The sequence below is a fragment of the Lathamus discolor genome, chromosome 15 (assembly GCF_037157495.1).
Source record: "Lathamus discolor isolate bLatDis1 chromosome 15, bLatDis1.hap1, whole genome shotgun sequence".
In the NCBI taxonomy this organism is placed as follows: domain Eukaryota; kingdom Metazoa; phylum Chordata; class Aves; order Psittaciformes; family Psittacidae; genus Lathamus; species Lathamus discolor.
Window position 1 is genome coordinate 6,457,154 of NC_088898.1, and position 14,265 is coordinate 6,471,418.

The 14,265-nt window shown below is 55.5% G+C and overlaps 3 protein-coding genes across 7 annotated transcripts in view; all 3 read right to left on the minus strand.

The window, feature by feature from the left end:
- Positions 1 to 1,434: 1,434 nt before the first annotated feature.
- On the minus strand, positions 1,435 to 6,668 carry LOC136022399 (alpha-1-acid glycoprotein 1-like). The gene is made up of 6 exons (XM_065695601.1): positions 5,785 to 6,668; positions 5,160 to 5,302; positions 4,890 to 4,963; positions 4,068 to 4,178; positions 3,243 to 3,346; positions 1,435 to 1,587 (listed from the first exon to the last, which is right to left on the minus strand). Exons 1-6 carry the CDS (start codon positions 5,893 to 5,895, stop codon positions 1,471 to 1,473), a joined length of 660 nt encoding a protein of 219 aa, XP_065551673.1. The 5' UTR covers positions 5,896 to 6,668; the 3' UTR covers positions 1,435 to 1,470.
- A 93-nt stretch (positions 6,669 to 6,761) lies between these two features.
- Positions 6,762 to 9,072, minus strand: LOC136022398 (alpha-1-acid glycoprotein 1-like). The gene is made up of 6 exons (XM_065695600.1): positions 8,915 to 9,072; positions 8,202 to 8,344; positions 7,954 to 8,024; positions 7,571 to 7,672; positions 7,192 to 7,292; positions 6,762 to 6,991 (listed from the first exon to the last, which is right to left on the minus strand). Exons 1-6 carry the CDS (start codon positions 9,017 to 9,019, stop codon positions 6,929 to 6,931), a joined length of 585 nt encoding a protein of 194 aa, XP_065551672.1. The 5' UTR covers positions 9,020 to 9,072; the 3' UTR covers positions 6,762 to 6,928.
- Positions 9,073 to 12,030: 2,958 nt separating this feature from the next.
- The window catches only part of COL27A1 (collagen type XXVII alpha 1 chain), a 195,601-nt gene continuing 193,366 nt past the window's right edge, over positions 12,031 to 14,265 (minus strand). For all 5 annotated transcript variants that reach the window (XM_065696066.1, XM_065696069.1, XM_065696070.1 and 2 more), the window contains one exon: positions 12,031 to 13,687. In XM_065696066.1, coding sequence (XP_065552138.1) covers positions 13,541 to 13,687 — 147 coding nt within the window. In that variant the 3' untranslated portion in view covers positions 12,031 to 13,540. The remainder of the gene's footprint in view (positions 13,688 to 14,265) is intronic.

Genomic DNA, 14,265 nt, shown 5'->3' on the forward strand with positions numbered 1-14,265 from the left:
AACCTGGCTCATGGAGCTTTCAAAAGAAAGGCTTTGTGCAGCTACTCCTTAAATCAAACCCCAACCAGGAGCTATCCTTGCAGCTCAGTCAGGACCCAGAGCTGGTAGCACAAGCGGCCTCTGATCAGGTTAACAAAACCTGCTGCAGGGCCCGGGCTCTCTTTCTTTGGTTCCTGTAATTCAAGGCTTTTATTCAGCTATAAATCTACTCCTAAAGTCTGGGGCTTGGTAATGTGAGCCTCTGCTTTCCATCGCTGTCAGCTCAGATGCTTATCGAGCACTCGGCAGCACTCAAGGCTGCCAGCATCCCCTCTCCTACCCTTCTAGTGCCTCGCTCCTCAAGGTGGGGAGTTGTGTTTCATGTCGCACACTGATAAAGCCGTCTCTGAAGCAAGGGCTGGCCGGGCACCTGTGCCCTGAGATTGAGGGAATTGGCTGTATTTGACATTGTAAAACTCATCTGTGCCATAGGCATTAAGCCAAAGGCTCACTCCTGGAGCACTGCACAGGGCCAGGCACCCTGCTGCTGCAGAGGGAGGAGCAGGGCTCTTCTTCACATCCCCTCCTGCTTTTCTCCTTTCCTTTCTTTTTAAGGAAGAGGGATATTTCCAGTGCTTAATTACGAGGTTAGAGCTGACACTGAATTGCTCTCCACATGCCCAACAGCAGCCTCTATAAACCCCCCTTCACAAGCACAGTGACAGTGCTTATGTCCCTATAGGGCTGTGACAGGGGATGGGTGAGGTGTCCAACGACTGTGGGGTATATTGGAGGCACAGGGAGCAGCGTGGGTCTTGGCGCTTGAACCCTCTCACCTCCAGGCTGCTGAGATTACTGGGAAATAGGGAAAACGGGACCTTTTCCTCTGGGAAATGAAAATCCTGCCTCCATTGGGTTATCACCCCCTCCCTCGCTCATTTGGCAGTGTTGTCATGCTGTATCACAGACCTTGCCATGGATAAACATTACTGGGGAGCAATTCCCTGATCCAAAGGCTTTGGGCAGGAATGTTCATGGATAATCATTATTCAGGAATAATCATTCTAGGATTCTATTATATCTGTCCCTGCTGGACTCCTTTTGGCAGCCAAGCCGCTGTTGAGAGAATTGGGTGCTTGTTTCTAGCCTCTTCCCCTCAGCCTACAGTGAAGGTTTGGAGCCTTCCATACATTCCAGTTGTATTCCAGCCGCCAAATGCTTGGCGCACTCATTTAAAGCAGTTAATGATTGCCCTCTTCTGGTTCACCTCCATCACTGCTTCACTGCACTGCTGCTTTTCAAGAGCTTGAGGGACTGAGTGCAGGAAACACTTCCACGTGTCCCGTCCCCCATTGCTCAAGGCTGACTTTGCCCAGTGACACACGAGGTGAGGCGGGTGTTTGATTTCCTCCTGCAAGCCCTGATTCCGAGCCAAAATCCAGCAACAAAGTGCACTGAGTTTGAAGAAAACATTTATTGCCCAACGCGGGATCAGTTCCCTGTGCCCTGCAGCGTTCGGGTACCCGGAGGAGGTGATGCCGTGACTGCAGCTGTGGGCTCCATCCATGGGCTGTTTCCTTTCTCAACTTCCTCCGTTTGACACAGCTCCTTCCAGAACAGCAATAACAGGATAAGCGATGGGCAATGCACCAGCAGGAGGGAATTGAGTGAAGAAAGAAGCATTTCCTTTTCATCTGATTATACATCTAAGAGGACCCAGAGAAGCTATGGGCTGCCCCAGTCATGGGCACACTTGCCTGGCTGCTGATGGTGCCATTCTGGGGCAAAGCTGTGCTATGGGGGACTCAATGTGCTCTGAAGGAAATTGGGGTTCAAGCCTCTTGGGAAGTCAATATAAAGCTCATGCTCCCCTGACACTTGGAATTAGTGTGCTTGAAGCTCTCCTGATGCCTCAGGCCAATGCAGTGGTACGTGAATCACTGCTCTGATGCTCTGTTTGCATCCATCTCCTTCACCCTGATGATAAAGGTCCCCAAAATCTCTGTATTTAACTGGTTTCATTTCATTCCTCAGGTGCCTCCTTTTGGCCAGGCACAAAACCCTTCTCTGCTGACTCCAATTGCACCAGAGCTTTAAGGACAAACACCTTGAGCTTATTCTGCCTTTCCCTCAGCTCCATTCACTTGCCCAGATTTAAGCACGATCCAGAAGCTTCTACAGCTCCTCAATCAGCAGCTGCCTCCTGTTAATCCGAGGGAGCTGGGTCCTGCTCCCAGGTGCTGCCCATTGCCTATAATGGAGAGACCTGCCCCTGCCCCACTGTGAGCATCTCATCTCTGCCTGTGCCCCTCAGCTCGTAGGGTCAGTGTTAAAAGCAGGTCCTTGAGGTTTGGGGTATTGGGGGCTCTGTTGTGTCCAGCCTGGTTGCTTCAAGTGGGGTTTGGGCACCTCTGGAAGCTCAGAGTCTCCTGATGGGGATGAGGAGATGGAGAACAGGAAAAGGTAGGAGGTTTTTCACCTTTGTAAGAGGGAGCTCGCTCAGGAACTGGTCATTTGTAGGATAAAATGCCCTAAATCAGGCTGCAGAGGCCCAGTTAATGTTAAAGGTTTATGTCTAATGTTAATTAGCGTCCATTAAAGCCTATTGATGCTAAGCAGTCAGTGTTTTGATGGAAAAACTGACGGAGAAGGTCTGTTTTTGTGGGATTGGATGGTGTTGCCTCTGCCCTGATGGGGTTCGGAGCTTGGGGCTGGACCCCAAGCCCAAAAGGAGCCTCTGCGCTGGGATGGGAGGAGAACTGGCTTGTGCAGTCTTCCTGACCCCCGTTTGCATCCAGCCAGGCTGGGAGCCTGCTCATCGCACCCTGGGGTGCAGGAGAAAGCAAACCCCAACCTGGAAACAGCCTGAGGTTTGCGTGGTGGTGCCTTTGTCTGAAGTGGGACCACGCAGGGCACCAGCCGCTCCTGCCCCTTGCTGCAGCCTCGGGGAGGGGAGGGGGGGCTTTGCTGTTGGGGCAACCTCAGGAATTTCAGGTCCACAATCCCATTCTTCAGCTATTTTTCCCATTGCAGGGGCGCGTTTCCTACTGGAGATGCTCAGGTGCTGGGATTTGCCTTGGGGAGTCACATATCTACGCATGTGTGTGTATTTTAACCCACCATCGCTGCTGAAGCAGTGCTGTGTGTATTTAGCCCCCTAAATCATTTCCACCACCTTCAAATCCTCTCCCCGAGAGCCTGGTTTGGTGGCTGGAGCTATAACCAGGGGTCCTGGCTCTGCCCATCCGTGAGCAGCCGCGTACCCTTCTCCATGGCGCGTACACGATCCCCTCTTCACTCAGCCCCAGGCACTTGGCTTGGGTCTCGAACTCTTCCCGTTGGGCTCTGCTCACGCTCAGGTTTCTGGCTGGAAAAGGAGAAGCATTTACCAGGCATTAAACATGCACCGGCGGCCTCGGTGTGTCCCTTTGCGCCGCATCCCTGCCCCGTGCTCCCACCGCTGCTTGCTGTGCCCATGGTCCCTATTGGGGTCCCTCATGGTGAATACACCTGAACAAGCCCAACTTGGGCATCGCTTTTTGACCCTCTCCTCAATCAGCTCTGGTCCTGTCTGCTTAAAGGGGTTGCAGAGTAGTCTGATGCTCCCATTGGGAGGGACTGAGTATGGAGGCAGTTCTCTATATGTGCCTTTAGACCCTTAAGCAACAGCTTTGCAGCTTGGAAGGGCAATGGGAGCCCTTATCAAGCCCTACAATGCTGCTTTATGGGGCTGTGCTCAGATCAGCTTTGCCTGCCCTGCAAAGCCATGTGCTCTGCCCTGTACTGGAAAAGCAAGGTTGGCTTGAAAACACTGACATTTGACAACGGAATTGATGCTGAACTGTGTTTGCTTCCTGGTCTTGGAGTGTTAATGGTGTCAGTGGGTTTTGTCTTTAACTTGCTCTTTCTGCTTTGCCAAGAGATTTGGGGTTTAAAGGGGTTTGTCACTGTTCCTGTGACCCCTGCAGTGGTGGCCTCAGGGAAGTCACTGTTGGTAAAGCCAAGCTGCTGCATGGTTTTAGCTCATAATCCTACGTGTGTGTTTTGGCGTCCCGCAATAGCTCTAAGTTAGGATGGAGTTTGCGTACCATAGAGATACAGCCCCGAGTACGTCCTTTCCCTCTGCAGCTGGTACCGGATGAGTAAAACATCTTCAGAGCTGAGGTCCATCAGTGTCCCCACAGTCTGCCGGGTCTCGGCTTGGAGAGAACAGCATCAGGTTGGGAACAGCCACAGCATCCAGGTGCTCAGTGCTGGAGCAGCGATAAAACCCAGCCCAAGGGTGGGCAATGCCAGGACCCAGCCCTTAGCAATGGGTGAGGACAAATGTCCTGTATAGGGCGAGTTGTTCTGGGTTTGAATTCTACTTCTTCAATGTGGGTCTGGGGAGTGAAGGAGCCAAAGTCCCCAGCTCCTGCCCCATCACTGCGATGTGCTGATGGCATCGCCCGTTGGTGCTCGGGGTATGTGGTGGTAGGGTTGGTGCAAGCTGTATCCCAGGGGTCTTGCAATTCCCACCCCAAATGGCTCACCCCGTGTCCCCAGTGAGGAGGAAACAGTTCAGAACGTGAGGCTTCACCGATTCACTAAACCTGCCAGAAATGTCCCCCCCTTTCCCTGAGGGGCAGTGGGATAACTTTATAAATGAGGCATTCTTCCCCTAAGGGGATGGGGGTGGGTTTGCTCCTTGGTTCTGGTATGGCATTGCTTCCTAGGGTTTAGTGCGGCTTGGTGGCAGGGTGTCCCTGGCCTTGGGTGGGGGGGCACTTGGAATCCACTGAGGATTCGAACGGCCAAAGCAACCCAGAAACACAGTGCATCGGATGATGTAAAACATGGTCATGGGCCCTTCGGGTGTCTCATCTCATCCAGGCCCCAGGCTGGGTGATAACCCCACCGGTGCTGCTCACCCTCCTTCACCGCCGTGGTGCTACCCGTGGTGATTTCCATGTAGGTGGAGTTGTTGGTGAGACATTGGTCCCCCCTGGGGAGAGAAACAGGAGGAGGGTGATGCAGGAATGGGGAGCAGAGACCCCTTCCTTGCACCTAAACAAAGAGGGTGAGGAGGAATGGGGATGGAGGAGCACACACGGAGCAGCCGTGGAGCCGTGCTCGTATCTCGTGCTGAAATCACTGCAGCGCATGAGGAGATGGACAAGGGACCGGGGGCTGCATCTTACACGGCCACGCTCTGGGTGATGGGCAGCTCCTGCTCGCTGGCACCAGGCTCCACATGGAGGTACCCGTGGTCGATGAGCAGCATCTCCAGGAGGTGCCGGGGGAACTGGGCAGCCCCGGCCACGTACAGCCACGTCCCCAGGAGCTGCAGGGACACAGGGGCAGCGCAGTGAGAGCTTTGGGTGTGCAGGGGGGAGGTTTGCACCCTCCCCTGGTGCATTGCTGTTTGTGACCGCTGCTTGTTGCCCTTCTCGCCCTGCATTGGCAGCAAAGTGAAACCTGTGCAAACAAATGGAGGAGGGGGGAATGGCTGGATCGGATTGGGAATGGTGCTGGCTGCGGGCGTCCCTGTGCAGTGCAGCCCTGTGCTGCCACAGGGGACTCGCACCAAAACCACCCCCCCCACCCAGCCCTCCTTGCTTTGAGGTCCCCATTGGGATTTGCTGTGGGACCGCTGTGGCTCGAGGTGTTTTGGGAAGCAAACGCTTCCCGTTGCTGCAGATGTGTCCCTGAGGCTCCTCTGCAGGCGCGCAGTGGGGCAGGGGAGGTTTCCCCTTCCCCATGGCGCACGGAGGCCGTGCAGAGCGCACGGACTCGCGGCATCCCCCGGGGTCGGCTCTCTCCTACCTTGGCTGCGGTGCTGTTGTCGGGGCGCAGGGCTCCGCAGGGGGTGGCGGCTGCAGGCAGCAGCGAGGTGAGGATGAGGATGGGGATGGGGATGGGAGCAGCCCCGGCCATGGCTGCGGCTGCCCGAGAGCGAGGAGCCCGGGACACACGCACGGGTTCGCTTGTCTGCTTGTGGGGCGGACGGGACGGGACGGGAGGGTTCAGCTCTGCACTGGTGACGCAACGGGCACCTATCGGGGACTTTGCTTTAACCTGCCCGAGGGGAGGCTGAGCTGAGCTCTTAGGCAGAAGCTCTTCCCTGTGAGGCGCTGGCACAGGGTGCCCAGAGAAGCTGTGGCTGCCCCATCCCTGGCAGTGCTCAAGGCCAGGTTGGACACAGGGGCTTGGAGCAAGCTGCTCTGGTGGAAGGGGTCCCTGTCCTTATCCCGCTGCTGTCCCCATGCAGGGCAGGACCTGCTCTCCTGCCTTCCTTTCTAACTGCCTTTCCCCTTCCGATGTGGGGCCTCCCCAGGACCCTCACTCTGGTCCTTGGTGATGTTTTCCCCCAGTCTCTCCCCCTATTTCTGCTCAGAGACACCCAGGGATGGCACAATGTCACCCCACATCACCACAACCCCTGTGCAAGCCCCTGGCGCAGGCAGAGCCTCATAGGGTTTAGCTTGAGAAGTCAGGGTGGGATGTTGAGGTGCTAAAAGCACCTTGATTGAGTCCTCGTGGAGGAGACCCGAGGGGTTCCGATGGTGGGTGCTCGTGTCCTGGTGCCCCGTAGTAGAGGGGAACCACCGGATGGGGTGGCCAAGGGGATCCTGTGCTGCCATGGGGCTGGGGGAGAGACGAGCATCTCTGTGCCCACTGCCATGATCAGGGTTTTGTAGGGGTCTTGTCAGCCCTCTCAGTGGGGTTGGAGGTGCAGCATCCTGGGCAGGGCAGGCAGGAGGGGTCCCATGCTCCCAGTGAGGATGCAGCAGCAGCAGCAGGAAGTTGTAACACGGGTTTATTGCGGGTCCAGGAGAGAGAGCAGGGAACCGGGTGCTTCATCCAGTAGGAAAACCTAAACCTCAACAGAAAGTCCTGGGGCTGAGCTGAGCTGGGGAGTCCCCATGGAGGGACCAGAGGAGGATGAGGATGGAGTGGCCCATGGGGGTTATTTCAGCTGTGGCTCTGCATCTCCTTCACCCTTCTTCTCCCAGGGCAGGGGACAGGCATCCTGTGGGATAGGAGAGAGCATCCATCCATGCCCCTTGCCCCAAAGAATCAGGAATGACCAAGGTGTGTGCTCGGGGAGGAGAAGGGAGTTAATGCCATGGTGGGGAACCGCTCACGCATCCCACCCTGTATCCCCATCCCATCCAATGGCAGGAGCTGGTCCAGGGCTGGTGCTCACCCACCCCGGGGGTGGGTTCGTACCTTCTCGGAGGTGATGAAGGTTTCCTCCTCGGTGAAGCCCAGGCAGTGCAGGTGGGATCTGAACTCCTCCAGCTGCTCCTTGCTCACGTTGGGCGTCCGTGCTGCAGAGAAATGGGGCGGAAAAAGGGGAAGGAGGAGAAATAGGGGAGGTTTGGGGGTGCTTTGCTCCTTGGTGGTACCCGTAGTGCAGATGGGGAGCTCTCTGCATGCCCACCCCTCTCCATATCAGAGGAGAAGGGGCTTTTTGCTCTGCTTGTGAGGGCTGGGAATACCCGCATCCACCAATGCCCCCCTTTGTAAGGGTTGGGGATGCCCATCCCCATTGACGTGTCCCTGGCCAGGGGTGAGCCCCAGGGATCCCCAGGCAGCATCTGCTCACCTGAGAGGGTCAGACTTGGGAAGTCATCATTGAGATGGCTGAGGATCAGCAGGTCCTTGTCGCTTTGGATCAGTTTGGCCGTGGCAAACACTTGGTCATCAACTGGAAGGCACAGAGAGAGCGGGGTCACCCATTGGTGAGCATCACCCTGTGCTGGGGCTGCTCACCTCCTTTATCCTCATCCCAGTGGGGACCAGTCTGGTACCCAAGCGCTGCTTGTACCCATTGCATGGGGTGGAAGAGACCTCCCATCCCCTCCAGACTTGGTTTTAGTTGTAAAGGGGCCTGATGCCAAATACTGTGGGGCAGAAGCAGGAGGGTGCAAGGTGTGGCTGTGTCATTGCCCCCATGTCCCATCCCATCCAGCGCAGCGGGGGCTTTACCATGCGCCAAGGTGGAGTTGTCCCGAAAGACCAGGACCTTGCTGGTGTTCCTCTCCAGGCACGTCTCATTCCTGCGGGGCAGAGGGGTCGGATGGGACAAATCCTTCCCCCCAGCCTGCCCTCCCCAAGGGGTTCAGAACCCAGACACTTGGGCACGGCTGCTCCGCAGCCCCATGTCTGTGAGGGGGGGTGGCACCAGCAGCCCTTGGGGACGGGGGATGCTGGTGAGGGGTGAATCCCATCCTTACAGCCGCATGACTTCGGTGGCGCTGAGCTCGTCCTCGTGGCTGCTGGGGGAGAAGGAGAAAGCCGCGTGCTTCAGGGCTCTCAGCTCCTCCAGGTGAGGCGGGTACTTGGAGGCACCGGCGATGTAGATCCAGTGTCCCAGGAGCTGCGGAGAGGAGCAGGATGGGGCTGGGGGGTCTGTGCTGGCTTCATCCTCGAGCACCGTGTGAGTAAAAGCATCCATTGCGCCCTGCTGCGCCCCAATGTGGGGCTGCCCCAGGTAGGACCCAGCCTGGCTAAGGGGCCCTTGGGTTTGTGCCCTCCCTGCTCAAGTGATGCTCCAGCTCTCCTGATGGCCAGTGTGTGTCTGCAGTGCTGTCCCCTCTGCTCTGTGCCTGGTGCTCGGTGCCTTCCTCCCATTAAACATCCCCAAGGGACTAAATCCTGCTCATGCAGTGAGGGGTTTTGTGGATGGAGACTCCCTGACACTTGAAGGGCAGCACACGAGGGGTGGTGCTGCGCAGCCTGATTTGGATGGGGACATGGAAGCAGGAGCCACCCCACAGGTGCCTGCTCATGAGGCTGGGGGAGCAGAGCTGCAAGGCTTCACCTCTTCCCGTGCTCCCGGGCAGCAGGAGCCTGACTTCTCGTTAGGGAAACAAGCACTGAGCTGCCAATCGGGCCCATAACCCCCCCCTGCACCCAGTGATGCTGATAGGAAAGGGCCGGTGCTTACCCCAGGGATGGTGGCATTATCGAAGGTGACCGGGATGAGCGGGGCACAAGTCGGGGATGCGAGCGTGAGCGGCAGCCCCAGGAGGAAGACGAGGCCGGGCAGCATCGCTGGGCTGGATGCGAGGAGCCTCCTGCACTGACCGGCTGCTGCCTGGCTCTGTCCCTTATATACGGCACCTGCAAACGTGGCCATCCCCAGCCCTGATGTGCTTGTTCAGCTGCGGGGCTGTTTGCTCAGCTATGAAGCAATCGCACGTGGAGGAAACTGAACCTGCAAAAGAGGGGAAAACCCAACCCCTGCTTTCACCAATGCAGGCTTTGGTGCATGGAAACCACAGTCTTGTGGGTGCCTCTTTATCCAAATGGCCCCTGGACGTGGCTTTCCTCCACAGGGCACAGAAACACCCACAGTGGTGGTGGCTGGAGGTGGCTGCTGTCCCATGGGGATGTCAGGGGTTTGGGTCTGCGTCCACGTGGATGCTGCTGGGGATGGGGTGACGGACGGGTGCTGTGTTCTGGTGCGCGCAGCGGGGCTGTGCCCCGGACAAGCGGGGAGTCCTTGGCACGGGAAGGACCTGGAGCTGCTGGGGTGAGGGCAGAGGAGGTCACAAAGATGATGAGGGCTGGAGCAGCTCTGCTCTGGAGCCAGGCGGGGAGAGCCGGGCTGGGGCAGCCTGGAGAAGAGAAGGCTCCTGAAGGGGAGACCTGAGAGCAGCTCCAGTGCCTAAAGGGGCTGCAGGGAACCTGGAGAGGGGCTTGGGACAAGGGCCTGTAGGGACAGGACAAGGGGGAATGGCTTGAACCTGCCCGAGGGGAGACCGAGATGAGCTCTTAGGCAGAAGCTCTTCCCTGTGAGGGTGCTGAGGCGCTGGCACAGGGTGCCCAGAGAAGCTGTGGCTGCCCCATCCCTGGCAGTGCTCAAGGCCAGGTTGGACACAGGGGCTTGGAGCAAGCTGCTCCAGTGGAAGGGGTCCCTGCCCGTGGCAGGGGTTGGAGCTGGATGGGCTTTAAGGTCCCTTCCAACCCAAACCGTCCTTTGTTTTCTGAGGCTAAACTGCACTGTTTAAAATCAAAACACCCCCGGCACAATCTCCTTCCTCTTCCCAGTGGTACCGGTGTCCTGTGCTGCCGGTGCCAGCCCCACAGCACATTCGTGGGACCCCTTAAGCTGTGAAATCAGGGGTTTTGTCCTTTCCAGCTGAGCTCCCTGTTGTGTGCTGGTAGCCTTGTGGTGCTTGTTGCTTGTCTCATCCTAGTGCTGCAGTGATAAAGTGGCTTTTGGGCACGCACAGCTGGTATATTACTTTCTTTAATTCATTCCTGTAAGTAATTCAAGTAAGCTGAAATAACTGATAGGAACAGGGTCTTGTTAAACCAATCCTGGCTGGGGATGGGGCACAAGGCAGGGAACAACCAACGCGGTGGGTTCGGCCTTTTAGCACCCTTGAGACGTTGCAACACCTTTAAACGCAGGATCCCTCTTCCAGTGGTTTGTGTTTGCTCCAGCCCCGGCCTCACAATGGAGCGCAGTGATTTATGCACGAGCCGTGTTTGCTGTGTCCCTGCCCGCGGGAGCTGTGTGTGACCGGCTCGCACGGGTCAGGCCAAAGCTGACCTGGCCCCAGCACCCAGCACCCAGCACCCAGCATCACCCCACTGTGCCCGGGGGTGTCCCTCATCCCTCATCCCCCCCCAGCCGCAGGAGCGCTGCCGGGAAGGGGAGCAGCGTGGGGTGAGCAAACAGAGCGCGGCCGCTTCCCGCTGCCCCTGATGCAACCCAGGACCAGCCCCGGCAGCTCCCGTAGTGCGCGGTGTGATGGGGTGTGAGGGGTCACCCCACGTCCCCCCTACCCCAGCTTGAGCCCACAGGGGCTTTGCTGCTGTCTCCTATGTGTGTGGTGCTTGTGGCTGCAGGGACAAGGCTTTAGTCTGAGGCTGGGGCTCTGGAGCTGGGTTTTAAATCAGCTTGGAGCAGTGAGATGTGATTTGGGCTTCATGTGGAAAACATCAGCTCAGTTTTCTCTTTCTTTCTTCTTTCTCCTCTTGCTCCCTGCTGCTGTCAGGATACAGTTTATGGTTTGTCTTTATCTGAGTAATTTCGCCGAAGAGGGAAACAGGTTCCATTAGGTTTAAGCGGTTAGATCCTGAATTCATGGAATCCCAACCTAGCTGGGGTTAGAAGGGACCTTAAAGCTTCCACTGGAGCAGCTTGCTCCAAGCGCCTGTGTCCAACCTGGCCTTGAGCACTGCCAGGGATGGGGCAGCCACAGCTTCTCTGGGCACCCTGTGCCAGCGCCTCAGCACCCTCCCAGGGAAGAGCTTCTGCCTAAGAGCTCATCTCAGTCTCCCCTCGGGCAGGTTCAAGCCATTCCCCTTGGCCTGTCCCTACAGGCCCTTGTCCCAAGCCCCTCTCCAGGTTCCCTGCAGCCCCTTCAGGCACTGGAGCTGCTCTCAGGTCTCCCCTTCAGGAGCCTTCTCTTCTCCAGGCTGCCCCAGCCCGGCTCTCCCCGCCTGGCTCCAGAGCAGAGCTGCTCCTTATGGGGTGATGCACAGCACTGGGGAGCCATCAGCATCCCAGCCTTGTGCATTTGCATGCAGCCTCCTGCTGAGGGTTGTGCCCTCCCCAGGGCTGTCAAGGTTACCATGCTGAAGAGTGGAGTTTATCTGCACTCGCTGCCCGTTCATCTTCCCACGAAGGAGCAAATAAACCCACAGCAGCCCCGTTTCATTGCCTCAGTTTTAAATATTTATTAAAAGTCCAAAAAAAAAAAAAAAAAGGAAAAAGAAATAAAAAAAAAAAAAGGAAAAAAAATATTAAAAACCGAGCTTTAATGAGAACAAACAGGAGCTGATGGCAACAGAGGGACAAACCCGGGGGGTTGTGTGTGTGTGTGTGCAGGGGAAGGCAGCAAGCGGGCAGTGAGTGACGGTGATTTCAGCCTGGGGGTACCGGGGCGAGCTGGCCCCAGGGGTGAGGTATTCCTGAGCCAAGGCAGGGCTGCGTGGAGGGTGAGGTATATGGGGCGGATCTGGTTTAGCCTTCTCCGATGGCTGTTGGGAAGCCACCACCAGGCAGCAGTTAGAGGAGGGGAATGAACGCACAAAGAGACTCACAAAGAACTTCTTTCTTTTTTTTTTTCCTCAAAAAAATAAAATCCATAGTCCGTAAGAGACGTGAAAACTCCATCCAGGCACTGAAGCGTTTCTGATACAGTACGGCGCCGATTACATCAATATTATTCCTTATATAGAATTAAAGATTACCATAATTAACCTCTTTAAAAACCAAACGAAAAATCCTCCAAATTTACATATAAAGACTAAAATTTTCTACAAAACTTAACAAAACCAAGCCCCTCCAAGCCCGGCTGGGTTCTGGAACAAGGAACCGTCGCGGCAGTCTTGACAGAGGGGCCAGACTGAAGGGTTAAATACGACCTTAGACCAGGGAACACGAGCTTAGACCAGAGCGAGTTGCATGACAACCGGACTCAAATACAGCTCTCTCTGAGGCTCAGGGCTTGCAGCCCTCACTCCCCTCCCAAAGCAGTGAAGTGCTGACGAACCAGAAGTGAAATAATTGAATTTGCTTTGCAAACACCCTTTGAACAAGCGATTTTTAGCATCCATGGGGATGAAAGGATCCCTTTAGAGGTGGCTGTCTCCTGATTTAGCTGCGGAGCATCACCTCATCCTCTCTTCCTAGAGAGGTGGTCCCATGGGGTTCTCTACTGGGGGTCTGTGGCAAGACACTGTAGCACCTTCACAACTTTAAATAAAGTCATATATATAAAACAAGACACTTTGTTAAGAGCACCAGAGATTTCACAGTGAGAGGTAGAAACAAAGCAGACGAGCCCATCCTCTCTCTCTTTAGCACCAATCTCTTCCCCTCTCCTCCTTCCATTCCCCCCTACTCGGCTTTCGGGACTCTCCCTTATCCCCACGCCGCGCACGAGGAGGGATGCTGGTTAAACATGGGAAGGAGGAACCTAGTTTATTATATATTTTTTTCCTCTTTTTCTTCTTTTTTTTTTTGCTTTAAATAATATAATATATATATTTTGTTTCTTTCTAATATTGCACATCAAAATGCTTCCGGTACACAGAGCAGCCAGATTCAACTCGCAGCTCCGCCTGGGAGACCTGATGCAGCACGTGGCCATCCAGAAGGTGACAAGCTCTGAGAGGGAAGCTCTATCCTTTTAATCACTTTTCAATGGAAAGAACATTTGGTAACTCAGGAACCAGGTAAAACAAATGGGGTTTAGGGTGGGGGGAACCCCCAAAACAACCCACGCTGCGAGCTGCTTGAGATTCCTCTCTATTATCTTTGGTCATGGAAAAAGCTTTGTGTGTGGAACCGCTTGCAACATCTGGATCCCTTTTCATCTTCGCATCCCGACTGATACCCGCTTCCCCTTCGCCCTTGCTATTCCTCCTTCCAACAACCTGCTGAGTTCAGTAGATCACGGGTTCTTTTGAGACCTTGAGCCAAAGGCTAAGAGCAAGAGTTGACCCAAAAGACACAGCCCTGCTGTCCTTGCTGCAGAGGTGGGAGAGCCTGTGTAAAGGCATAGGCCAAACGTGGGGTCAAAGCCTTGGAGCCCGGTTTCTGTGGCTTTGTTCAAAGGAAGCACACGGGGCCGACCTCGAGGTGATACTGCTTTCCTGGCTCGGATGGAGGGAGGTTGTAGATGTTGACAATAGGCAGCTGCTGGGGGTCCTGTGTCCGAAAGGAAAAGAGAGTCCGATGCCAGCGTCCATCCTTGAGCTGTGCAGGGGGGAGGGATGGAGAAAGAGCTGTTTATTTGGGGTACGGATCACAGAATGGTTTGGGTTGGAAAGGACCTTGCGATCGTCCAGTTCCAACCCCGCTGCTGGAAAGGGATGTGTTTCTGAGGTATGAGGTAGAAAAGCCCTGCGGGAGATAAGGGGCTGCCCTTTGGGTTGAGAAGGTCTAGGGTGAGGTTTAGAGAGCATTTTGGGGGGATCCTTTTTGCAGGTCAAGCTGAGCTTGAAATGGTACCCCCCAAACACAACCCCTAATGAAGTGAACCCAAATACTGACTCCAGGCAAGATCCAAGGGGCAATTCCCCCTTCTACCATCTAACTGCTGCCGCACACGACACCTAACTTTGGAATTGAACGTTTTGCTTTCTATTTGAAGGCTTATCTACTTAACAGGAGCTGCTCTAGCACCCTGGGCTGGAAAAGCAAAGCAGTGAACAGGTAAACCCTGCTCCCCTTCTTTTTGATGGAATAAGCAGCACAGGTACCACTTGAGCCTTGCTGTGCGCAGAATGGGTTCAATGCGACCTCTCCATCTCTCCCCTCTCTTGCAACAACTC

Coding starts and splice junctions, on each gene's coding strand:
- LOC136022398 (XM_065695600.1), bottom strand. CDS start 9,019: ATGCTGCCCGGCCTCGTCTTCCTCCTGGGGCTGCCGCTCACGCTCGCA. Junction 8,345..8,914: donor ATAATGCCACCATCCCTGGG/GTAAGCACCGGC, acceptor TCCTCTCCGCAG/CTCCTGGGACACTGGATCTA. Junction 7,293..7,570: donor CCCAAGTCTGACCCTCTCAG/GTGAGCAGATGC, acceptor ATTTCTCTGCAG/CACGGACGCCCAACGTGAGC.
- LOC136022399 (XM_065695601.1), bottom strand. CDS start 5,895: ATGGCCGGGGCTGCTCCCATCCCCATCCCCATCCTCATCCTCACCTCG. Junction 5,303..5,784: donor ACAACAGCACCGCAGCCAAG/GTAGGAGAGAGC, acceptor GTGTCCCTGCAG/CTCCTGGGGACGTGGCTGTA. Junction 4,964..5,159: donor ATCACCCAGAGCGTGGCCGT/GTAAGATGCAGC, acceptor TTCTCTCCCCAG/GGGGGACCAATGTCTCACCA.